Consider the following 26,192-nt stretch of genomic DNA (forward strand, 5'->3'; position numbering starts at 1 on the left):
CTAAAACCCCTCAGTGTCTCAGGAGACCAATTCTACTCCTTGATTTCCTTCTGCTGTGTGACCTTGGTCATGTCTCATACTCTATTTCTCCATCTTTAAGTTTGGATTAATTTCAAGGGGGTGATTATCAAATGGATGTGTGGCCATCAGGAAATGGGATGTATAATAAGACAGCTTTATAAATAAACATGTTAATCATTGTAATGATGATTTCTTCCCAGACATTTAATCTGGCGAAGTCTAGCAGATATAGAAGCCTCCTCCTAGGGCAAATAGCTGGGGACAGATGTACCTTTAAGCTCCTGTTCCAGAATTCTGTCTGGGAGAATTAGGGTGGGGTGGAGGAGGGGCTGGAGGGGCATCTCCATGCCTTTCCCGAAAAAACAAACAAACCCCACTCTACGACTTACGTGAAAATGACAATAATTCACAAACTTTAAAATGCCTTCTCTTGTATTATTTCTTTGGGTCACATCACGGCCCTTGATATAACCCACTGGCGAGAGGCAATGATCGTTTAGATTTCCAGCCTTCATGTTGTGGATGCTCTCTCCCCCGTCGGCATCTCTGTCACCGTGTGTGTGACCCACTAACAGAAGCACGCCGAGGAGGGTGCTTCTCCAAAGCTCAAGGACAGCTGGCTGGGGCCGAGCCCTGCCTCACACATCTTGCGTCTCCAACACACGACATGCATGCGTGAGGTCCAAACGTCCGTGGAAGGGATCTGCTCTGAGCTCAGCTTTTTTTCTTTTTTTTAATTTTTTTTTTAATGTTTATTTATTTTTGAGACAGAGAGAGACAGAGCATGAACAGGGGAGGGTCAGAGAGAGGGAGACACAGAATCCGAAACAGGCTCCAGGCTCTGAGCTGTCAGCACAGAGCCCGATGCGGGGCTCAAACTCACGGACCACAAGATCATGACCTGAGCCGAAGTCGGCCGCTCAACTGACTGAGCCACCCAGGCGCCCCTCTGAGCTCAGCTTTAACCATTTTCTGGTGTTCTCCTTCTTCTGTGGCCCTGGGCAATTCGGTAACGATCTTAACTACGACCTCTGAAGGGAATACAATTTATAAAGTCCACACACACATCCCAGAGTGTGCGTCTGAAAGCCCACCTGCAGCTTGAATCAAAAGCCCTGGCTAAAACCTATGTCTGCCTAATTGTAGTCCACTCCATGGCCAGGGACTGATTCTCTCCTGTCAGTCCCCTCCTGGTGGCCTCATTGCACACGTACGTAAAACGCCGGCCCAATGTCTGGCACTCAGGTCCAATGAAGGCAGTGGCCATATGAAAACACAGCACAAAGAAATGTCTAGCAAAGTTATTTTAAAACACTGTCACCAGATAGCCCTAAACATAATAATGATAATACACGCGGTTTTCTGGGGAATCCAGTTAGTCGGATTCTTTGGGACAGCTGAGTGGTGTTTCTCAAAATACTCCTATCAGATAAAGGAGGAAAACTGGAGGGCCGGGAGGCCCAATCTTTACAATATGTTGTGCGTTGAGACTTTGCTGTGCATGTTGTAAAGCAAGCTGACATTTTCTTTCAGTGCAGCTTTCTCACTGCAGGGAACCGTTTTTTTGTTAATTTATTTATTTTAGAGAGACAGAGCACAAGTGGGTATGAGGAGAGGGAAAGAGAGAGATAGAGAGAGAGAGAGAGAGAAGGAGAATCCCAAGCAGGCTCTGCCCTGTCAGCATAGAGCCTGATGCAGGGATCAAACTCACAAACCGTGAGATCACGACCTGAGCTGAAGTCAGACACTTAACCGACTGAGCCACGCAGGCGCCCCTGCAGGGGACTGGTTTTTTTTTAATTTTTTTTTCAACGTTTATTTATTTTTGTGACAGAGAGAGACAGAGCATGAACAGGGGAGGGGCAGAGAGAGAGGGAGACACAGAATCGGAAACAGGCTCCAGTCTCCGAGCCATCAGCCCAGAGCCCGACGCAGGGCTCGAACTCACGGACTGCGAGATCGTGACCTGGCTGAAGTCGGACGCTTAACCGACTGTGCCACCCAGGCGCCCCTGCAGGGGACTGTTTTTAATGTGTCCCCTTCACGTAGTAGCCGGGCCTCTCCTTCATTTCCTCTGACCTCCTGGTAAACAGCCTCTTCCTTAGCTCCTGTCCCCATCACTTTTCACCTGAATGGGACTGTGGGTAGCTGACTTCCCGGCCCCAGCCCCTTCTTTGCTCCCCCAAAGCTGCAGGGGAATCTTCCTTTACTGCAACTTTACTCGTGTTTTCCTGAGACTCAAAAGTCCCCACTGCCTGCCTGTTACCTACAAGATTAAGTTCATGCGTCTCCGTGAGAGTCAGGTTTCCACTCGAGCCGGCCTGCCCTGAGTCCTCTCTTCTCTGGCCCAGGCTTCCGGGCCTGGATGGCACCTTCCCCACAGGGTTCTCTGGAATGGAAGCGGGGACACTTTGGGTGGATTTTGGTTATCGGACCTTCTGTTTCAGCCAGCCATTCTCTTTGGCTTCCCGACCATTCCAAGAGGATGTCAGCTCTACCTCTAGCCTGGCTGGACCACGAAAGAGGGGGCCTGCGCAGACCGACCACACAGAGTATCTCCATTCCTAGGCTTAAGTCACTGCTGCTCAGTCCACAATAATTTTCAGAACTGGGTGGAGAAAAACGATCCATAGCAAGGATTTCCTCAAAGGGATAAAGTTCTCCTGCCCTCAAGACTCTAAACTCTGCCCTTGAGAGACACGAGACCTCTAGAGAACCACATTCCTAACTAAGGTCGAATTGGTTCAGCCCCCTACAGAAATGCTTTCTCTTTGTTGTGCTTTGGCCATATTAGAACAGCTCGTACTTTCTGGGCAATTCTCTTAAGGATAGTGTTCACCATGTTGCACCATGTACCTTTTATTAGGGTCCTGGGAACATTCTCTTTCTGGTGTCTTCGCTTGAAATAGCCAAGATCCTGCCAAGCAATTATTTTGTTGTTGTCTTAAGGACACAAGAAACTATTCAAGGTTTCTTTCTACATTGTCTTCTAGAAAGCCCCAGGGAAGTCTGTGGCCTACCTTTAGTAAATATATAGGGTATCACAGAATGCAGCTAGGGTCTCTTGGCATTACTCTTTCTGGCTTCATCATATTTCTTCTTGTCCCCAATTTTACTTAAATTTTATCATTTGCCATTGTACTGTGCACGCCTTTTTAAATTAACTTCATTCCTTTCGGGAATTAAGTGTGAATAAATAAGCCAGGCCTGGCCTGTCGCTGGTGCGTGTGGCAAACAGCACTGAAAGGGGAGCAGCGCTTGCTCACTGGGGGAACCAGCAAAGGGAGGAAGGAAGGGTCAGTGGTCAGGAGAGCTGCCCAGTACGGCAGCAAGGGCTGCCCCACATTGTGGCCACGTGCAGGAAATTGCTACGTACCCTCCGTGGCGAGACATCTGGGACCTTCTAGATACATTTTCAGTTCAAAAAATTAATTTCCACTGCTTTAATTAGGCATTCTCATCTATCAGCACTCAGGCTCTAAGACACTCTAATAAGTTAAATTTAAAAATTATTTAATGAAGGCGTTCCTGTGTCCCACTGACTTAGACCATGAGAACATCACAACGTAAAAGATGCCAAGGGTCAGTTTCAGTGGAAACACCGGACAGAAATGGCCAGCCAGGTCCTCCCTCACTGACACCAATGGTGTAGGTCACGGCATAGGGGCAGTTGACTCTTGGTGTTCCCTTTGGAGGAAATGTGCTCCAAACCCGGTGAGCCTCTCGGAGGAGAATATATGGTCTTGCTTTGCATTTGAGCAGCAGAGTAGTGCATGTACAGAATGACTGGGTTTTTTTATTTTTGTATTCTTCTGCAATGTGATCCTGACTATGAATCTTTTGATCCTAAAAGGAGGTGCAGAGGCCTACCTTAACTGAGTGTTTATCAAAAACCTTTGGCAATTAGGGTGTCCCTGTTGAGCAGCCGTCCCTCATGGCACACTGTTTCCTCAACTGTCTTTGTCAGTGCCGAGATGCACCCATGTTCCTCATGGTGTGGGACTTTACTACTCACATGATAGAAATCGAAACTCCTCATTTTATTGTGTGTGTATACACACACACACTGAAACACACACACCTTCCAGTTTGTTTGATGTAAGGGGGAAAAACCCCTTACATTCAGCCCAATGTAAAGGGGAAAAAAAAAAACCCTTACATTCAGCTCAACATGGTAAATGCCAGACCTGGATGGAGAAGTATGGAGAAAGAAATTGTAAAGAAATGCAGATTTTTGAAGCATGTCATTTGACTGGTTTTGTTAACCTATTGGAGGTGAAAATCCTCCTTTATGCTTCTTCCTTGTGGAGTCTAAGCAATCTCACTTTGTTCACTGAAAGAGGGTTTCTTCCCGAATTACATTATTACTTGCAGAAAACCAGTGTTGTCCCTGTGCCATTTAGTAGGATGAGACATCTCCCACCCCCGGAGTCTAGTGCCTGCACGTCCAAGGGTCCCAGTGGGCGGATCAGTTAGGACACTGTGGCCATTACTCACTCTGGAGGCCTCAGAGCATGCAGTGTGAATTACTCATTGCTGATAATTCATGTATGTATTTCTATACATCTGTACCAGAGGGAATAAAAGCTTTTTATTGCAGCATGAGCTAAGAGACCCTTGAAAGGTTTTAAAAAGGAGTGCTTTCAGCTAAAACCCAAAGCAGTGAGGTCTTGAGGAAAGACAAATGGAATCAAAGATGTGGGATCAGCCCTTCACTGTTACACTTCATGTAACACTGCCTGCTTGCTTTCCCCATCCTGATCTTGAGTTCTGTTTCATTGACTGTTATCCTAACAGTTCTGTATGTACATTATTACTTGAAGGTTGTAGTTTCCCATTTCTGACTTGTTATGACCATCTCATTTATGGGTTCTGTGGAGAGGCTTAGTACAAACATTGATTTTCTTTGTCTGCCAAACACGCAATATAATCTGCCGTGCATTTTCTCACTAGAGTTTCCATTGCCTGTGCATGCAGTGACCTGGATAAAAATCTTCCCTTCATTTACCCATTCAGGCATTGCACCAACTACTCTGTCGGCACCTACTAAGTAGCAGGCACTGTAAATAATGATAAGGGATGTTGGAAAAAATGAATGGTATGGGAATGGATGTCAGGAAAGTTTTTATGTCTCAGAAGACGTGTAAAAGGATTCGGAGACTTACCCTTTTGGCCATGACTGAGTAACCAGTACTGGACTATACTTCCTGCCATAAACAATTATGAAACTAGGAAAAATATCTTAATCGACTGCTTTCAGATATTGAACAGACAGTGCAAGCCTCTGATCAACAAGAGAAAGGAGAGACACAAGTAAGCTCCATAATTACCCTTGCTTTCTTCCTGGAGACCCTCTCTTATCTGTAGTATGGGGGTTGGGGGCAACACCCAAATAGAGTACAGTTGTCTTGCTGAGCTACGGAGGCAGAATCAGAGTTCTCAGCTGCTAAGGTAGCTGGGTTTTGTGGGTCAGAGTATCAGAAAGAAATGAATTTCACAAGGAAGGCACTGTAAAAATCTGTACGGGGATCCTCTTTAGTAATTGGATGAATATTAACCTGCTGACTGTTAGAGGCAAGTCCTGACAGAGAATAGTAACTGTGGAGGTCTGAACTAAATAGAAAACATGGAGGCTGTAAGGTGCCGAGATGTAGAAATTCCAATCATCCAGCAGAGACACCTTATTGAACATCCCAGGAATTCAACCAAGACCCCAGAAAGACCAAGCTTTAGGAGTAGAGATATTATCACCCCACAGGTCTACTCTAGACACTCTAAAAACAAGTTAAGAGACTCTTAAATACAGATAACAAACTGAGGGTTGCTGGTGGGGTGTTGGGTGGAGGGGATGCACTAAAGGGGTGAGGGGCAATAAGGAGGACACTTGTTGGGATGGGCACTGGGTGTTACATGTAAGTGATGAATCGCTACATTCTATTCCTGAAATCGCTATTACACTATATGTTAACTAACTTGGATTTAAATTTTTAAAAAAGTTTCAAAAGGATCAAGCTGGCAGTCTGATGTGCAAATAAATTAACTACTTAACAGAACAAAACTCTTTGAGAAGACCAAAAAACAAACAAACAAACAAAAGAAGTCCAGACTGTCAACACTATAGCATCAACAATATCCAGCATATAATAAAAGTTTCTAGATATGAAAATAAGCAGAAAAAGTGGTCCATAACCAGGAAAAGAAAACAATAAATAGAAACACACCCAAAGATGTTGGAGGTAACAGAAAAGAAGTTTCAAACAGATATTAATATGCTTAGGAATTCAGAGGAAAACTTATCATAATGAGTGAACTGATGGAGTCTATCATAGGAAAGAGCCAGAAAGTCTAAAAATAAAATCCAATGTCTGAAATGAAAAATTCAGAGGATGGAAGAAAAGATCAATGAACTTGAAGACAAGGCAATAGAAGCTGTCCAAACTGAGGCAAATAATAAAAGGTTAAAGAAAATAGAAACTCAGTGATCTATGGGGACAATATCAAGCATTCTAATATATGTGTAAAATTGGAATCCAAAAGGAAAAGTGATAAATAGGGGCAGAAAAAAATTGAAAAAATATTCTTCAGAAACTTTCAAAATTTGATGGAAAATATCAATCCATAAATCTCAGGAGCTCAGCACACCCCAAGCCAGATAAACACAAAGAAAACCAAACCTAAGCACATAATCCTCAGACTGGTGAAAATTAAAGAAAGAAAAATCAAAGAGCATCTGAGATTTTTCTATAATCATTTTGTCAAGATCATGAGAAAGTTTGAAAAACACTTTACAGACAGGGGAAAAGCATGTGAATTATTAACATATCCTAAGAAGTAATGCAAGTCAGAACACAGTGCAATGATATTTTTTAAGGGCCAAAAGAAAACTATCAACCCAGAATTCTACAGCTAAGGAAAATATCCTTCAAAATTGAAGGCAAAATTTACATATTTCCAGAAAAACAAAAGTTGACATGATTACCAGCTAACCTCCACTGTAACAAATGTTAAAGGTAATCCTTCAGTTTGAAAGCAAATGATAACATGGAAAATCGATTCTACATAAAACAATAAAGATTGCCAGAAATGGCAAATATGTTAGCAAAGATGTTCTTTTCTTTTTAAAAACTTTACTGTTTAGAGCAGAATAATGGCGGTCTATTATGGGGGTTAAATATACGTTAAAGTAAAATGTTTGACAACAATAATGGCAAGGACATGAAGGAGTCAATATACCATTTTAATAATCTCACAACATTACAGGAAGAGTGGTATGAAATCCATCTATTGCAGATTGCGAGAAGATGAAAAGGCACATTGTAATCCCTAGCCAAAATAAAGATATTTTATAATGATTGAAGAGTCAATTGATCATGAAGATAAAACAGTCTCAAATGGCATACACCTAATAACAGAGGTTTAAGGAATAAAAACTAGGTGAGTTAAAAAATAGTTGAACTGAAGGAAAATTAAAAACACCAGTATAAAAAATGTATGGGATACAACCAAAGCAATGTGTAGAGAAAAACTTACAGCTCTAAAGGTTTATAATAGCAAAGAAGAAAGGTTTAAATCAATGATCTAAGCAAGGAGTTGGCAAACTATGGCTATGAGCTTAGAATGGCTTTTATATTAAAGGGAGGGAGATGGAGAAGGAGGGAAAGAAGAGAAAGAGAGGGGACGAGGAGGCAGCAGTAATATAGACCATATGTGGCCCCCAAATCTTAAAATATTTACTCTCTGACCTTTTACAAAATACAAATTGGCAACTCCTAACCTACACTTTCACCTGAAGAAACTAGAAAAAGAAGATGAAATAAAACCCGAAGCAAATAGGGGCGCCTGGGTGGCGCAGTCGGTTAAGCGTCCGACTTCAGCCAGGTCACGATCTCGCAGTCCGTGAGTTCAAGCCCCGCGTCAGGCTCTGGGCTGATGGCTCGGAGCCTGGAGCCTGTTTCCGATTCTGTGTCTCCCTCTCTCTCTGCCCCTCCCCTGTTCATGCTGTCTCTCTCTGTCCCAAAATAAATAAAAACGTTGGGAAAAAAAATTTAAATAATAAAAAAAAAAAAAAACCCGAAGCAAATAAAAGAAGAAAATTAAAAAAAAAAAAATGAAAGCAGGAAATCTATGGATCATAAAATAAAGAAACAATGGAGGAAAATAATCATGAAATCAAATATTGATTCTGAGGAAATACCTATAAAATTGAAGAAAAAAAACTACCCAGACTGATCCAGAAAAAAAAAAAAAAGATAAAACACAGATTATCAAGATCAGGAATTAAGGAGGGGACATTACTACAGATCTTAAAGCATTATAATAATAAGGACATTTTATAAATTTAACAAGTTAGGTGAAATTAAAAACTCATTGAAAAATATAACTTTCCAAATTTGACACCAGAAGAAACAGAAAATCTGAATAGACCTATATGTGCTAAAGCAATTGAATTCATAAGGAAAAACAAAACAAAACAAAAACAAAACATCTTGGCCACAGAGAGAACTCTAGAATCCCTGTCACCATTAATCATGCAAACTGTATTAAACTCTATTACACATGTAAGCAAGGATTATGACCAATATTGCCTTAACTCTTTCGGAAAATAAAAGAGAAAACACTTTCCAATTCATTTCATAAATTCCACATGTATACCAGACAAGGACATCACAGGGAAATAAACCTATAGGCCAATACTCCTTGTGAATGTATATATGCAAAAATTCCCAACAAAATACTAGAAAACCACATCCAGCAGTATATAAACCTGTCACGTTTCTCCCGGTAATGAAAGATTGGTTTAATATGTGGAAATTCATCAATAGGGTTTACCATATCAACAGAATAAATGGGAAAAACAGTAAAAGCGTTTGCTAGAATTAAATACCTATTTCTGATTTTAATATAAATTCTTAGATAACTGGAAATAGAAGAAGACTTTCTCCTTCTGACAAAGAGTGGTTGTGAGAAACCTACAGCTAGTGTCCTTACGTAATGCTAAAAGACTGAATACTTTCCCCCTAAACTCACATTTATTTAACATTGTACAGGAGGTTCCAGCGTATGCAATAAATGGCCAAAAATGGAATAAAGTCGTAAAGATTTTTAAACTCCCCAAAAGTGTTACCTACACTAACTGTCCCTGCTTTTTTCTCTCCCCTACTGTTGGCTCCAAGCAGGCATCCCCTCCCCCACTCATCATTACACCTAGACCTCTCTCGCAGAGATAATCATTCACTTCTGTATGGCCAAATCTCACAGTTAATTCCCCAGGTAATTTGACCTATAAGCATCATTTAACATAGCTGATGTTCCCTCTTCCTTGAAACTCTTTTTTTCTTTTTTAACTTGCCTTTTGCTTCTTTCTGGTTTTCTTCTGACCTCACAGGCCACTTCTAGCCAATCATTTTTTTGGGAGAACCTCACCTCCCCAGCCTCTGAATGGAATGCTCAGAGCTCAGCTCTCAGACCTGTCCTTTCTCCCAGATTACTTTAAATCGCCCCTATATCCTGATAATTCTCTCAGATGTTATGAATTTCTGCCAGAACCCTTCCCCTGAACTCCAGATTTCTTAATCCAACTGTCTACTTGACATCTCCATTTTGATTAATAGCGAACAGCTAAAACTTCACATATGGAAGAAAAACTTCCTGATCTTCCCCTCAGCCCACCCAAAGGCTGCTCGCCCTGCAATCTTCTCCATCTCCGTGGACAGTCTTTTCACTTTTCACCTTGCTCAGGTCAGAAAACTTCACACCATTCTTCATGAATCTTTTCAACATCTCCCATCCAAACTGGTTCCCAAATCCTAACAGACTACCTTCAGAGAGATCCAGATGTGATCATTTCTCCATACTTTCCCCAATGGCCTTTATCCAAATCACCACTGTGTCATGTGTGTTAACTAACAGCCTCCTAACTGATGTCCTGGCTCCCACCCCTGCTTCTTCTATAGTCCGTTCTCTGGACAGCAGCCAGCATGATCTCCTCCAACAGAAGTCAAACCACATTTCTCCTAAGCTAAAAACATCCAAGGGTTCTGAGGGACCACTCCGAGTAGGATCTTTCACTTTTCCTGTTTCTGGTTTCCTATGATCCGTGCAACTACCAGAGTACTTGTAAAATACGCTTGCATGTATTCACAAAGTGTGCAGCTGGTTTTTTGAAACTAGATGCAGGATATTCCATTTATTCCTGTTAGTTTTTCAGCATGTTACTTTCAGTCCACCATCCTGTCTGCTGAGATCGTTTTAGGTCACAACTCTGCACTCCAGACAGTGCCAGTAACTTATGTCGTTGGCACACTGTGTATGTTCCCCTTTAAATCATTGACAAAAACGTTGAGCCCCCCCCCCAACATCCCTGCTCTCAGTCACGTGAGGTGAGGTGGCATGCGTGGTCTGCCCTTATGGTTAGGCAACGGAGCTCTTCCAGAAAAGAAGCAGGGAGCTTTCCATCCTGAAAAACACATCAGCACGCACCTACTTGCTCTCAGACATCTCCACCTGCCACCTTTGTTTAGCCTCCTCTCTGCTCAGCTGTGACCTACAGGCTTCTGGTAAAGGTAGCTCAAGAGTATAACTGTACTGCCTTTCAACTTGGTGTCCATGAGCACCGTGCAAGTCTGTCTCCTCTCTCTCTTTCTCTCTCTCTCTCTCTCTCTCTCTCTCTCTCTCTCTCTCTCTCACACACACACACACACACACACACACACACACACACGAATGGGGAGGAGCTGAGAATCAGAATGGATACGAATGAAGAAAAGAGTTAATGACGATGGGAACGGTGACTTATTTGGGAATTTAAGAATTAAACTATCCTCCTGATTCCCAGACTTTCTTCGGTGTCTTCCCCTCCAGGGAAGGCCGGGGAAAATCCATTGCGAACAAAGGTTAACCCAGTGACTCCTTGTATAACTTCCATCTTGTTTGTGCTCTGCCAGGAACCTACTGCCAGCAGAGAGAGGTCGAGGCCATCATGGAAGGTGATGAGGACGACAGAGGCTGTTGCTGCTGTAAACCGGGCCACCTGCCGCACCTGTTGTCCTGCAATGCCGCATTCAACCTCCGCTGGCTCACCTGGGAGATCACACGAACACAGTACATCCTGGAGGGCTACAGCATCATAGACAACAACGCAGCCACCATGCTACAGGTTTTTGACCTGCGTAGGATCCTCATCCGATACTACATCAAGGTATCGCTGCTCTGGGCCCCGGGACACTTGTCTGAGTAATCATTCGGGGCTGGCTCAAGAGGCTCCCAGAGAGATTTGCAAAAGACTAGATGCTGAAGCTTCTCCTCATCTTCTGAATCTGAGACCCAGCTAGGTTTGGGAACCACTGGTTTTGCGAAAAATCCTCAAGGGCTTTGAGGTAACCTGGAGCTCACGCTTTGAGTCACATCCTAAGCGTGGCCACTAATAGACAGTTCCTTTCCTTCCCTAAATCTGTGTCTTCCTTTCTAACATAGCACAGCTATGGTGATGATGGTGACGATAAATTGAAATGTCCTGGAAATATCACCAAACCTCAGCATTTACGTGCGACAAGTTACCGATTTAGATGTTCTGCAATTTCCACCCTAGAACCAGAATTATTTTTTGAGCCTAAAATAAAAACTCAAAAGTATAGCGAAATGATCCAGTTAGGATTAGTTATGACGGCCTTTCTTCCTCACTCGTTTGGGACTAATGACATAGTTTTCCTGTTGCTCTGGGGCCACGTCTGCCTAACCCATATTCAACCTCAGAAAATGTGCCGGTTTGGAGTGAAGTGTCCTGGGAAACAAATATGAACCTTGAGCGAGGGTACAGAGGGACAGTCGGGTCTAATGGGGGCAGTCTTTGCACGGGCTTCTGTTCAGAGGGAGCACTTTGCATGGTGGGAACCCCGGGTCCTGGTCCTCACAGGGGTCCACATTTTAATGGCATTTAAAACAAGGATGCTCATCCGTCTGAGACCCCAGACTCCCTGCCAGCTGAGGCTGTGAGAGGTGGCCCAGCAGAAATGAGGAAATACAAAGCAGGCAGATAACACAGGTGCCTGAAGCTTCAGGAGTCTCAACCAACTAAAAGAAAGACGTTTAGAAATTTGGAATAGCTACCGAGGAGAGCCCCACGTGTGCGTCAATACTGCTCAAGTTTACAGGAAATACAAGACAGACTGTAAAGAGTTCAGAAGGTTAAATAATTCTTGAGTATCACACCCCAAGGCAGGTGTAATGAGAAATGTTCGTGAGACCCTTTCCTGTGCGGAATATTCAACACAGATTTAGTGGTTCGTATTCACCACCTTCATGTGTGCCGAAGGGGTGCAGGAATTTACAGCCCCTCCTCACGCAAAACTGTGGCTGTTTTGCCCAGCCTTGCATACATCGGGGAAGATTTGGGAAAGCACATCAGGGAGTGGTGACCTCCTGCCTCATGATTCCACGGTCTGCTCCCTTGGCCATTATAAACTGCGCTGCAAGACGTCTTTCATACAGAGTCAGCCCTGGGCAGACTCGGCGTCACAACTGGGGGTAGAGTTGGGGGGTCACGAGATAACTGTGGCACGCTGGCGCGAGAAGTGTGTTTCTGTCACACGTGAATGAAGAACGGAGGGGTTCTGTTCTGTGGCTCTGTTCCAGGAAGTCCTAGGGACCCAGGTTCCTTCCAGCTGCCAGCCCTACCATTTTAAGTGACTCCCCCCCTTCATGTTCCAAGAGGTAAGCCCCAGGCTCCAGTGGATGGAGGAGAGGACACAGGAAACGAAGACCAAGGGCGTGCACCAGCGGTCCCCTCGAAATGCTCCTGGAAGCTGCCACATTACATTCCTGGTGTCTCCCAGGGGCCGGAAGGCTGTCCTGTGCCAGCAGTGAGGGGTTAGGAAAGTGCATTCTGAGCCGCCTTGAACCCAGAGAGAAACCATCTGGAACTCTCCACCATTGTTTCCGGTAGAGTTTCCACACGGCCACCCATCTCCCCCTTTGCACACGCATTCCGGTACCCCCCGCCCCCACCCCTGCCAGACTTCCCCCTCCTGCCCTTCTCTCCTCATGCTCCCTGTGCTCACAAGCTCCCTTGGGGCCCTTGCCTGGCGTTCACCTCACCTGCATCTTCCGGCACCTCCCTCCGCACGGGAGCCACGCACGCCTGACTCCTCTTTGGGTCCCCAGCCTTCGGTGTGGCGACCTGTGTGTTGAGGTATCCAGGGAATTTTTTGGACTGAATGAACAAAGGTCCCAGGTAATGCGGATCTGGGGTCCGGGCCATAGAGTCCGGGCGGATGAGATCCAGATGTGTTCAACACTGAGCCACATCTCTGTGAATCGGCAGCTCCCCATAAACAGCCTTCCCATGAGCGAGACTTGTGGGGAGACCCAGCCGCACGTGAGGGAGCCAGCAGGCCGCCACGAGTGAGAGAAGAGAGAGGGACAGGATGAGGTGCCCTTTCAGGGTCTCCCCTCTCGGCTTTTCCAGAGGCCTTGGGGGCACCACTCCGGGACCTGCTTTTCGAGGCCCCCCTCCCTTGAGCTGGTAATTGCATTGATACTCACTTTCCTCTTCTCCTGCCTCCCAATCCCCCGTATGTTTTCTAAAATGACAGTTTACCAGTTTCCTGATAAACAAGTCCAGGATAATGTGCAAGCAGCCAAGGCTGAAGGAGCTCCTCCTGCCCAGAACCTGCCAGATAATATTTAGTTTGTGGGAAAACAATGCCCTTAACTCTGTTTTCCAAGAGGGTGGGGGGGAGTGTCAGGTGGGGTAGGAGAGGCACCCGGCGCAATGCTTCGTTACCTGGCGGGGCGCTGCTCGCGAGCTGGGGGCAGACCCCTGGCATCAGGCTCCCCGAGTAAGCTGGCTAATCAGAGACTTGCATGTCCTACCCAGAAATTCTGACTCCGTGGGCCTGGGGAGGGGCCCTAGCCCCTGTATTTTTAAACTCATTTCCCAAGTGATTTGATACACAACTAAGCTTGGGCACCACTACGGACATATTTGTGCTCAACAGAAACAGAATTCTCTTAAATTCCAAAATAGTGCTCAGGAGGGGCCCAGGTCGGGTGGCAGGTGGGTTAGTTCCCAGTAGCATCAACGGGCCTGTTCGTGCGGGGCTCTCTCTGCCTGCGGCACTCAGTGCTTGCCTGCCCTGTGCTGTGGGGTAGCTCAGAACTTGCCCCCGTCCCCCCGTGGAGCTAGTTAAAGAAAATCTCAGGGGTACCCAGTGGCTATCAGAACAGAAGAAACAGCATTTGAGGGTAAAAACCTTGGTTACTCGGGAACAAGACTGCCTTTGTTATTCTGAATTGCTCAAAGTTTCAAGAGTTGGGTTTCATTCTTTTTGTCGTCATTATTGTTATTTTTATTGGGCAGGCAAATCAGAAAGGAAGAAAGGCATGGAGTATTTCCATTACACAAAAGGATTTCTTTTTTTTTTTTAATCTCCTAATAAACTGGGTCAGTTCCCCCACCCTGTAGGAATATACTTGGAATCATTTCCTTCCTGACAACTGGAGGGTTTTCTCTGGTGCCTCCTCCAGCTCCCCTCCACTTATTTGTGTTGAAAACCCTCGGAGCAGTCAAGGAATCCGCTTTCTGCCAGGGCCTGGTTTTCCTGCTGCCGTCTTTCCTGTCCAAGCCTTTCAGAAAGGAGATGCGCTTATCGCTGGCCTTGCAGAATGAGAAGCGGAAGACCGCACGTGTGGGCCTGCCTGCCAGGGCCCCCTTCCTAGAACGAGCTGTCTGATAGAATATGCTGATCTACAATGAAAATGAGAAACCAGGAGAATCCCTGCTGGAGGAGCCAGATACGGTGGATGAATTCAGAAGAGGTCTCGCTTTCCACATGGTTCTATGCCGTCCATTCATTCTCCCTGTCCTCACTTACCGGGTCGACTTAGTGTCGTATCCGTTTCATCCTGACAGATTCGGAAGGATTTCACACTGTTCGTTGACTCTGTCTCCCCGACAGGATTTCTGCCTACGCGAAATGGAAATGGAGTATGGTTTGCCACCGTTGGGTGTGTTGTGTTTTCTCCGGGGCGAGGGGAGCGGGTTCCCCTCGTGCACTGGGGAGCCGAGCCGGGGCAGCACTGGGAAGTCAACACTGCAAGGTTCTGCCAGACCTGGAGGAGGAAGTTTCAACCTCTGGGATTCAAACTCCTCATTAACTATGCTGACTTCATCGGTCGAGGGGGTTATTTTCATTCCTCCCTAGAAATGAACAAAAAAGTAAACGCCCTCCAAGTTTTGTTTGTTGTTCCTATCTGGTACATGTGATTGGGACATATTGGGGAAAGACCAGACCAGATGTTTGCTAGAGCCAGATGTTCAGACGGACCCAATTTCTTCGTACGCTTTGTAATCGTCAGCTGAGACACCTTGCCTCTGGCCAGTCACAGATCCTTCTGTGCTTATAACTTTGGGTCAGCTGTTTAAACCCCCCACGTTCATAAAAGTTTTAAATTATCTTGCCAGCAAGTTGGTCGTAGAAAACCCTCCAGATCCAGGGGCCTCTGGGTGGCTGTTGGTTAAGCGTCCAATTTCTGCTCGGGTCGTGATCTCAGGGTTCGTGAGTTCAAGCCCTGCTTGTGCTGACAGCTCAGAGCCGGGAGCCTGCTTCAGATTCTGTGTCTCCCTTTCTCTCTGTCCCTCGCCGGCTTGAACTCTGTCTCTCTGTCTCTCTCAAAAATAAACATTAAAAAAAAAAAAAAAAAAACCCTCCAGATTCAGAACCAACATTTTTGAATATTGGAAGGCACTCTGGTGGCTGCCACAGACTCAGCGGTCTCCCGGCCCCACATGCCTTCTGTTCCCTCACCCCTACCCCTCACCCCTCACCTGGGCTGCTAGCACAGACTCCCTGAGCCTCAAGCCCCTGGATGGGTAAGTCCTAGATCCAAGGACTTACATGCCAAATAGAAGTTGTGTGCCAGGCCACGTGCTGAGTTCTTCATACTCATTGTCTTGTTTGAAATCTCCGAAAGATGAAGAGAAGCGGACTTTACTCGCGCCTCTGTCCTTTCTGCCTCCCACTCAGCCTCCCGTGGCCTCCTCCTCCTTCCTTCCCGCTCTGTCCCCTCCCTCCTTATACTGAAGGGACTTCTCAAGGCTGACGGGGTTGTCCTGGGTGCAGTGCCGCAGGAACGATAGAGCGTGTGAACCGCGGACTTCATTGTCCCCGCTCCACCACTTTGGGGTCGGGTGGGGGAGGCTTACAGAGAATATGCCCCAAAGAAGGCAGGCCACAGGCCGTGAGCTGCACGCAGATTAGCCTTCCTGAAGTCCAGGCTGCCGTCGGTCCTAACGGCCGAGAACGGCTGAGTCCGGCCTTTGCCGTCATTTGGCCCGAATCCACGGACCGCGTGCGTCCACCCACTCAGCTGCTCAGACTCCTCAGATAACCTGGAACCGGACACTCGTCAGCAAGCTCCAACCTTGGTGCTCCGGATCTCGTGTCCCAGCCGAAGGGAGGGAAGAGCAGGAGAGAGGGCAGGAGCCTGCCTGGAAAAGTGTGTCTCTGCCCGCTCAGTCACGGGGGTCAAGCCACCTACGCCCTGGCCAGGTCCGGGCCGTGTGGTTTCCTTTCTGCCTTCTCCCTTGGGAAGAATGTCTTTTTATAATCAGAGAGGGCCACGGGGCTTGGGGCCACGGGAGCGTGCATCGCTGCCTCTTGTGCACCAGACGCCGCCCTTCCCTGTTGCGGCGATTCCCAGGTGACATACAAGCCACGTTCCCGGGGCCGCCCCAGCCTCAGTGGCACTGAGTACCCCTTCCAGTTGCCTGCGATAATAAAGGGTACAGAAGGCTACAGTGAAGGTATACTACCACTGCTGCCGATGCACCCGCATCCGAGTTGGATTTTCGTTTTCTCTGCGACAGTTTGACTTCTCCAGGCCGGGCGCTAGCCTTTCTGAAGGACGCATTCATTCGCAAACTGCAAGATGGCTTTCAGTAAAGCTGTGACTTAGAAGAACAAAGCCCGAGGGTGGCATTTTCCCCAGTTGGGGTATTCCTCAGTGGAGTGTCTGATGGAGGGGAAAACACGGGTTATTTTGAAGGCATCACAGATGTCCACTGTCTGGGCTCCCCGGATTACGTGTGCATGTGTGTTTCAACAATTCTACATCATAAGTACTTTCCATAAGAGTTTTGTTGTTTTGGGGGGTGCCTGGGTGGCTCAGTCGGTTGAATGTCTGATTTCGGTTCAGGTCATGATCTCGAGGTCTGTGAGTTCGAGGCCCATATCGGGCTCTCTGCTGACAGCTCTGAGCCTGGAGCCCGCTTCGGATTCTGTGTCTCCCTCTCTCTCTGCCCCTCCCCCCCCCAAAAATCAATAAACAATAAAAAAACGTTTTTTTGAGAATTTTGTTGTTTTTGTTCATTAAACAGTCTTTAGCTGGGGTCTCGGGACAGGGTCTGTCCCAGTGTCTTTCAGCAGGATCAGCCACCCGTGGCCTCCACAGGAGCCTGTGGCAACCCAAGGGTGTTCTTGTGTGTCTCTCTCTGAAGGGGTAGGGCTGGCTGTCATTCTTCCTCACCATGGAAATTCTGTTCTGGTACATTCTGTTAGCGTCCTGTTCTTCCCACTTCCCTCATCCCTGTGGTGACCCTTAAGACAGGACACTTTAGAATGTCTCAAGTAAGTCCTAAGCATTAAACCTGGCAGGAAATGCCATGAAACCAAGTATGTCTCATATTCCCTGACATTGATTTACTTCATGAAATACAATAAATAAGAAGTCTTTGCGTCTTTCGAACGGCTCTAAGGGCTCAAAATCTTACTTTCTGTCTGCAGAGCATCATATACTATATGGTAACGTCCCCCAAACTTCTCTTGTGGATCAAAAACGAATCACTTCTGAAGTCCCTGCAGCCTTTTGCGAAATGGCATTACATTGAGCGTGACCTCGCAATGTTCAACATTAACACCGATGATGACTACGTCCCGTGTCTCCAGGGGATAACACGAGCCAGCTACTGTAACGTTTATCTAGAATGGATTCAGTACTGTGCGCGGAAAAGACAAGAGGTAGGTCAGGGAGGTGGGGGCTGGAGGTACTGAATTAAATTTAAAAAACAAGGAGCATTTATCAAGTCCGTCTCTTATACTGTATGGTAGACAGAACATTAGCATCTGGATAAATGTTTATTTAACACTTAGACAAAATTAAAAGGAAGAATTCACATACCACATTCTCCAATAGAGGAGCCTTGAAGGTATATTTCTCTCTATACTGTGCTCAGGGTTAGCACCGTGTTAAGTGTCTGTCATAGCTTTGAAAGTCTGGAAACTTCTTTGTTTAGAGCTGCTTGTGGAGATTTCTGTACAAAGGATATCTCTGCTGAAATCCGGAGGATTTGCTGAACGTATTGAATTGTGGCCCTGCAACCGATCTGTTTAGCCATCAAGATGGCCCATCTCACTCTGCAGTCGTGTCTCTTGGGCATTATCGCCCACGTGCCGAGGACACTTCCGGAGATGAAGGCAGCCTCTCAGAAATGAAACCAAGGACAACAACAGCTTCTAGAAAGAAGAGGAGGAGGGTCGGCCAGGAGGAGGAGCTGGGGGAGGAGCAAGGGGAGGGAGTCAGTTGACTTTGCTTCCTGGGATTTGAAAAGCCGAATCCATGTGCTGTTGATAGAGACAGTAGATCCAAAATGAATACACCCCCCTTAGTAGTGATGAAGTATGCCAGCGGACGTGAGGGGACAAACCAAGTTACAACACTAACCCAGGTCCTCAACCTTTCCGTGAGTGATTAAAAACAGGGCGCGGAAGGAGCAGGTGGTAGAATCTGCCTTCCCAGGTGCAGCAGAGAGAATGTGTGCTGGTATCTTAACCCTTGCTTAGCCTCTTCAGGTGGCTGAGGTGTGCAAAGAATCTACGGGTATTCCGAGCTATCACCGCGGTGTTCCTCTTTCCTCATGTGGTTCCTGAAATTGTTTCATTTGCCCTGCAAAAAGATATTTTGGCTCTTTCTTCTGCCTCTTCCCCGCCTCTCTTTTTAAGCTGACTTTGGATGACCCCTTAAATCTAGTTGTTGATTGTGGACTTAATGGTCAGTTCAGTGGGCTCCTTGTTACAGGGAGAACAGAAAACTCTCACCTGCACGTGATAGACACGTCTTGCCCCTGCATTGGACGGTGCTAAGGTGGGCATTCATTTGAACGTAAGCCCTGACCCTCTTCTCCTGAAGCGCCATATTCAAAACTCCAGAGAATTAGGTCAACAGGCACATGTTAGCCCCATCTCTCCTCTAGAGTAGCTTCCTCATTTCAATTTTTTTTTCCACATCCAAGCACGAGAGAAACTCTGCAGGAAGCAGAGAGTCCCCCAACCTGGGGTATTCTAGTCAACTCGGTAACCACAATGGCTGACGGACAACACCCCTGACACTCGACCTTTATGATTCTGTGTCCTTGCCTATTGGAACCCGTGTGAGAGTTGAATTAACATCTTTGCTCTTTCAGCCTTCCAAGAACCTGGACAGCGATGAGGACTCCCCTCTAGTGACCCTGTCCTTTGCCCTGTGCATCCTGGGGAGGCGAGCTCTGGGAACGGCAGCTCACAACATGGCCCTCAGGTACCTGCAGAAACAGTACCGGCACCAACGGTGTTTCTGAGTGATTTTTGTCAATCATTTTCTTTATTTTAAAGTTACAGATAGTTCCTTCTGTAATAAATTCTGCTAGGTCCAAAAGAAGGCTTTCTTGAGCACTGTGACCTTTTGGAGTTCTGCATTTGGAAATGCCACTAATACAGAACAGCCAAAACCCCAGGATTATGGGTACAGGGCCTTCTGTGTTACAAGCCATGGATTTGCTGAAAAGATGAAATGAAACCATTTATAGGAACTTCCTAGCCTGGTCTCTAGCAAAATTAATGCTTAATAAAAACGTCCGTTCCCTTTCCCCGTTTTTCCTGCAAAAGGAAATCATCACATCTGTGCTCCAGTGTAGACCGCACCCTGCCCTGTCTCTGCGGGGCTTTGATTAACTGGATGTCCCCTCAGCTGTGTTTTCAAACTCTGTTTCTACCAGATCTTCCTGCTCTGTTTGTAAATAGCTCAAGGTTCTCTCCTTTTTTAAAAAAAATTGACCTAGGGGCGCCTGGGTGGCTCAGTCGGTTGAGCGTCCGACTTCAGCTCAGGTCGTGATCTCACAGTTCGTGGGTTCGAGCCCCGCATCAGGCTCTGTGCTAACCGTTTGCTCAGAGTCTGGAGCCTGCTCCAGATTCTGTGTCTCCTTCTCTCTCTGCCCCTCCCCTGCTCATGCTTTGTCTCACTCTATTGCTCAAAAATAAATAAATGTGAAAATTTTTTTTAAATTGACCTATAATTGACATACAACATTATATTAGTTATATATATATATATATATATATATATATATTTATATATATATATATATATATATATATATATATTTATATATATATATATATATATATATATATATATAATTGGAACCCAAAAGAGTTCTTTGGGTATTCAGCTGGAGCAAGTGTAGACTGGATTACAAGCTTCTGAATGGCAAAAGCCACTCATGTATTGGTTTAACAACTTTCACAGCCTCTGCACTAAGTAAGTCAAGGGGGACTTGCTGACGGTTCCCGAATGCCCTTCTGCAGGGGACGGCTGTGAGCCCTTACCAGTGGAAAGTTCTGGAAGGGTGTCATCAGTTTTGGTGTGTGACTTGGTGAGGGGTGAAGTGGTATGGTGGGCACATCTCCTCATTTCTCTCTGGACGCCGTAGCCTTGAGTCACGCACAGGAAAAGGTAAACACCGAAGTGGAGCTATTCTCACAACTCCCACATCTCTGAATTTTACGATGTTCTTCACAGGTGAGAAATGCTAACTGACCATTTTGATGTGGAGTTAGAACTTGTTATAGGGAATACCCTGGGGAGGAGCTGACTGGCTTCTCCCGCCTGACTCAGCCTCATGCTGTAGACCCCGACAGTTTCCTCTGGGGTCGTCTGGGGCCACATTTGATGATTGAAAGCCTAGCAGAAAGCTTGTGTGTGGGCTTCGTAAAACAGAATGATGTGGCTGCTGCAAGGGGCTCTTCGCTAAATAGAGAGTGCGGTTGGGGAAGGGCTTCAGAAGATTCTGGAATCACAAAATGCGTCTTCAGATAGTCATAGCCTCCAGGCAGCTGATCTTCTGTTTGACCCATTTGAAGTCGGTTTAAAAAAATAATAATAATAAATTCCGAATTTTCTTTGCAAACTGCAAATAAAATGCCTCAAGGATTTATTCTTTTAGTTCCTCCCTAAGCTACTTTCAAAGACTTCTTCCATCTTGCTCTTTGTGTGACTTGTTCAGATATTCCCCATCCAGGTGTTTCTTGCTTGGTCTGCTTTATTTATTTCTTCCTTGATTAAAGCACCAGGCTCACCAGCTGCTTGTTTTAAACCCGGTTTTGATGGGATTTTCTTTGTTTCAAACAATTTCTCCTACTCCCGCATCAGCTCTGCTTATAGTGATGAGATAAATCTGGGAACCATATTCTCGGTACTCTGGGGGAAGATTGGATTATCTGGGACCAGTTCCTTTTACTAAGAGGTCCCCTACCACAGCCAAATCCTGCAGCATACTTCCAATGCCATCTCTGATGACTAAAGGCAACTGACACTCTGCCCTGGGCCAACGGCTTTGGGGGCCTGATGGCATTGAAGTTCTGACTTCATCGGGTGTGTCATGGGGAGTGGGGAGGGACACAGTATGAGGGGAGGCTGGACCGTGGCAGGGCCCCCACCTCTACCTCAGCTGAACAGCTGTGCTCTACACTGTATATGCTAGAATCCAGTAAATGGTTTTTCTTGCAAAAAAAAAAAAAAAAGATTCCACAGCTCAAGAAAAATGTTTAAGTGTAATTTTTTATAGATAGAGTCAAATTGCTGTCCAGTAATGCTGCCCCAGTTTGTAATCCAGCCAAGAGCGCTTGGCCATATCCTCACTAATGCCGGATATTCAGTCTTTAATTTTTCTGGTCTCCTGGGTGAAAAATGATCTCATTCTCATTTTAATTTGCATTTCCATTATTCATAGTGAGGGTAAGGATCATTTTACATATTTATTGGTGACGTATTTTTTTTTCTGTCAATTTCCCACTGCCCATGTATATGCTTTACCCATTTTTATTAGGCTCTTAATGATATTTAGAAGGTATTCTCATATTAAGATATTAATATTTATTGGGGCACCTGGGTAGCTCAGTCGGTTAAGCATCCAACTCTTGGCTTCAGCTCAGGTCATGATCTCATGGTTCATGAGATTGAGCCCTAGCATCGGGCACATGGAGCCTGCTTGGGATTCTCTCTCTCTTTCTCCCTCTCTCTCTCTCTGCCTCTCCTCCTGCTCACACACGTGCGCACTCTCTGAAAACAAATAAATAAATAAACATTAAAAAAAAACTTTAAGGGGTGCCTGGGTGGCTCAGTCGGTTAAGCATCTGACTCTTGATTTCATCTCAGGTCATGATCTCACAGTTCATGGGATCAAACCCTGCATCAGGCTCCATGCTGACAGTGCAGAGCCTGCTTGAGATTCTCTTTCTCTCCCTCTCTCTCTCTCAAAATAAACTTTAAAAAAAAACTTTAAAAAGATATTTATATATGTTAAAAATATTTTCTTTTTTTTTTAATTTTTTTTTTTAACGTTTATTTATTTTTGAGACAGAGAAAGACACAGCATGAACGGGGGAGGGGCAGAGAGAGAGGGAGACACAGAATTGGAAGCAGGCTCCAGGCTCTGAGCCATCAGCCCAGAGCCCGACGCGGGGCTCGAACTCACGGACCGCGAGATCGTGACCTGGCTGAAGTTGGACGCTTAACCGACTGAGCCACCCAGGCGCCCCAAAAATATTTTCTATCAAGGTGCACTTGACTTATTTTTACCTACGCCACACTTTTTAAAAATTTTAATTTATAATTTCTGGATTTTGTGTCTTTCTTAAAATTGTTTTTTTGTTGTTGTTATTTCCAGGATATAAAAATAGTATCCTCCATTTTTCTCTGATACTTGTATATTTTTACTTCTTTCCATTGAGTTTTTGCATCCTGTCAAGTCTTAGGATTTGATTTTACTCTTCCTACCTTGTTACATTTTTATGGATTCTGTCAGAGGATACGAGACTCCTGGGTCAGAGACAAAGGACTTTGCTTCTCGTAGCACAGCGGCAGCATGAGCATTAGTGTGTTACTTTCAGTTCCCCTTGCCCCCAAGGCCCACAGGGGTGATGCAGATCCTGTTTTCCCTGACCAGAGATGTTCATTGAGCTTAGGGAACCAGCCTTTTCTTAGCGGAAAAAGTTGTCATTTCATCCCTCAAGGATGCTCGCTGAAAACACAGCCCTGGGGAATGGCCTGGGCCAACAAGTAGTAGTATGTGTTGGAGAATGAGCCCCCTCGACTATTGGCTCACAACAAATTCACATATATTTTCATACGTGATGAGAGATAGGGATCCATTTTCTTCCCCCAAATGGATAGCTGATAGTCCAATGCCATTTGCTAAGTAGTTTGTCATTAGTGATTTGGTCACTTAGTTAAAAACACCACTAACTTAAAATACCACTTTTGCCATATGCTACGTTCTACATTCCCAGTCATAGGCGGTATGCTTCTGGATTTACACTTCTGTTTAAAGTGATCAATCTCTCTAATAACAAAACCGTTTGGTTTACTAGAGTGATGCGAAGTTTTGATATGTGATAAGGCTAGTCCTCCTGTTTTTACTTTTTTCTTGCTGTTTTGTGGTGGATGCTATTCTCGCTCATGTTCTCCTCAGGTGAAATTCAGAATTACATTTTATAATAACCTCTGCTGGAATTTTGATGGATATTGTCTGGAATTTACAGATTGAGAAAGAAAATAAACAGCAGTCAGTAACATGGTGTATCTTTGTGATCGTTCAGTTTTTTAAATGTCTTTTGGTAAAATTTTCTTTTTCTTTGAGATTTGTAATCTCTGGATGGATTATTTCTGGATATTTTATAGGTTTATTTTGATTAGGAATAGAATCTTTCCTGTCACATTTTTAATTGGTCACTGCTGATATACAGGAAAGTGATTTATCTTTTTTATTTAAAAAATTTTTTTAATGTTTATTTTTTAAGAAAGACAGTGTGAGCGAGGGAGGGCCAGAGAGAGAGGGAGACACAGAATCTGAAGCAGGCTCCAGGTTCTGAGCTGACAGCACAGAGCCTGATGCAGGGCTCAAACTCACGAACCGTGAGATCATGACCTGAACTGAAGTCGGGTGCTTAACCAACTGAGCCATCCAGGCACCCTGAGATTTTTTTAAATTTGATCTTATTTTGGGTGCCTTTACTGAACTCTATTATAAACATAATATTCCAATTAATTCTCTTTGCTTTTCTGGTGGAAAGACATATCTGCAAATAATGATAATTCTGGCATTCCCCCACCCCCCAATATTTATCCTCAATTCTTTTTCTTATTACATTGGCTGTGACCCCCCCAGTGCAGTGTTCAAGTGGGCATCTGTGTTAGTTTCCTATTACTGCTATAACGAATTACCACCAACTTGGTGGGTTAAAGCAACAGGAGTTAATAATTACCCTACGGTTTTGGAGATCAAAAGTCCAAAATGGCGTTCGCTCGGCTACAGTCAGGATGTCTGCAGGGCTGTGTTCCTTCCGGAGGCTCTGAGGGGAGAATCCATTGCCTATTCTAGAGGCTGCCCTTCCTCCATCTTTCCAGCTGGGAGTGCAGCATCTTTCAATCTCTCTCTGACTCCAACTCTACTTCTCCTGCTTCCTCCTTTCACTCACAAGGATCCCTCTGAGTACATTGGGCTCACCCAGATAGTCCAGGATAATCTCCCCTTCTCAAAATTCTTAATTTAATCACATCTGCAAAATGTCCTTCCAGTGTTTAAGGTAACATATTCACGTGTTGCAGGTGGTAGGATATGGACATCTTTGGGGGCCCGTTATTCTGCCCACCACAACATCCTTGCCTTAATCCAGATGTTTCAGGGAACGAGAGTAATATTTTAGCATTAAAAAGTAAGGTTTGTTGCAGGCTTCCAACCGACCATTTTAGCAAGCCAGGGAGTTTCCTCCTCTTCCTAGATTGCTAGATAAAGCTTTTATCGGGAAAGGATGCTGAATTATTTTAAAACGTGGGGTCAGGCATCAGATGATCTTCTTCTCCTTGAAACAATTAACGTAATGACTTACATTCATAGAGGTCTTCATGCTGAAATAGCCTGCAAATTCTAGGATAACCTCTATTTGGTCATGATATATTATTCTTTTTATACAATTATGGGTTCAACTTGCTAATATTTTATTTACTATATAGTTACATGTACGTTCAAAGTATGAGTGGCCCATGACCTTCATGTGTGTGTCTGAGCATGCACACAATATACTCTTGCATAATTTTTTAAAAATATTTTTAAAATGTATTTGTTTTGAGAGAGACAGAGAACATGAGTGGAGGAGGGACAGAGAGAGAGGGAGACGCAGAATCCGAAGCAGGCTCCAGGCCCCAAACTGTCAGCACAGAGCCTGACGCGGGGCTCGAACCCACAAGCCGCAAGATCATGACCTGAGCCGAAGTCGGACACTTAACCCACTGAGCCACCCAGGGGCCCCTCTTGCATAATTTTAAAATCAGGAATATTCCCTTAGGTGTACTTTATGCACAGGTCATTCTCACATATTTAATGTTAAAGAGCTAACAGATGATTTTTGAACCCTGACGCCCCAGATGGGTCTTATACAGCAGCCTAGCATAAGTCACAAGCTCTACTTTATTTGATAGATTTAGTGGGGACATATTTTTGACTTTACAACAGTGACACAGCTCTGATGGACAGTCCTCGAGAAATAAAAATATATACATGCAAAGTTAGGGAGAATGACTAAATTGAGAATGATGCCTGGGAGAAGAGAAGTTCCATGGAGCGGGGCTGTCTGGAGGCCAGGCCCAGCCATCCGGGGTGGGTGTGAGGATCCTAGAAGTGGGAGCCAGCATCCGGGTCTTGGCTGTGCCCTGGGTGACTTTGGACAAAACCCTTGCCCCCTCTCTGGTCGCCCTTCTGCCTGTGTCAGGTTTAACGTGGAGTCTGAGACCCCCTCCCCCTTTCCCCATTGACCTTCTAGGATCTTTCCTCCCTGAGACTGGACCCCTCCAATCACCACCCTTTA

The 26,192-nt window shown here is 45.2% G+C and overlaps 1 protein-coding gene across 6 annotated transcripts in view; it reads left to right on the forward strand.

The window, feature by feature from the left end:
- The window catches only part of PCNX2 (pecanex 2), a 299,548-nt gene that overhangs the window by 251,196 nt on the left and 22,160 nt on the right, over positions 1-26,192 (forward strand). For all 6 annotated transcript variants that reach the window (XM_045039935.1, XM_023240399.2, XM_023240402.2 and 3 more), the window contains 3 exons: positions 10,965-11,218; positions 17,802-18,035; positions 19,478-19,590. In XM_045039935.1, coding sequence (XP_044895870.1) covers positions 10,965-11,218; positions 17,802-18,035; positions 19,478-19,590 — 601 coding nt within the window. The remainder of the gene's footprint in view (positions 1-10,964; positions 11,219-17,801; positions 18,036-19,477; positions 19,591-26,192) is intronic.

The sequence above is a fragment of the Felis catus genome, chromosome D2 (genome assembly GCF_018350175.1).
Source record: "Felis catus isolate Fca126 chromosome D2, F.catus_Fca126_mat1.0, whole genome shotgun sequence".
Taxonomy (NCBI): Eukaryota; Metazoa; Chordata; class Mammalia; order Carnivora; family Felidae; genus Felis; species Felis catus.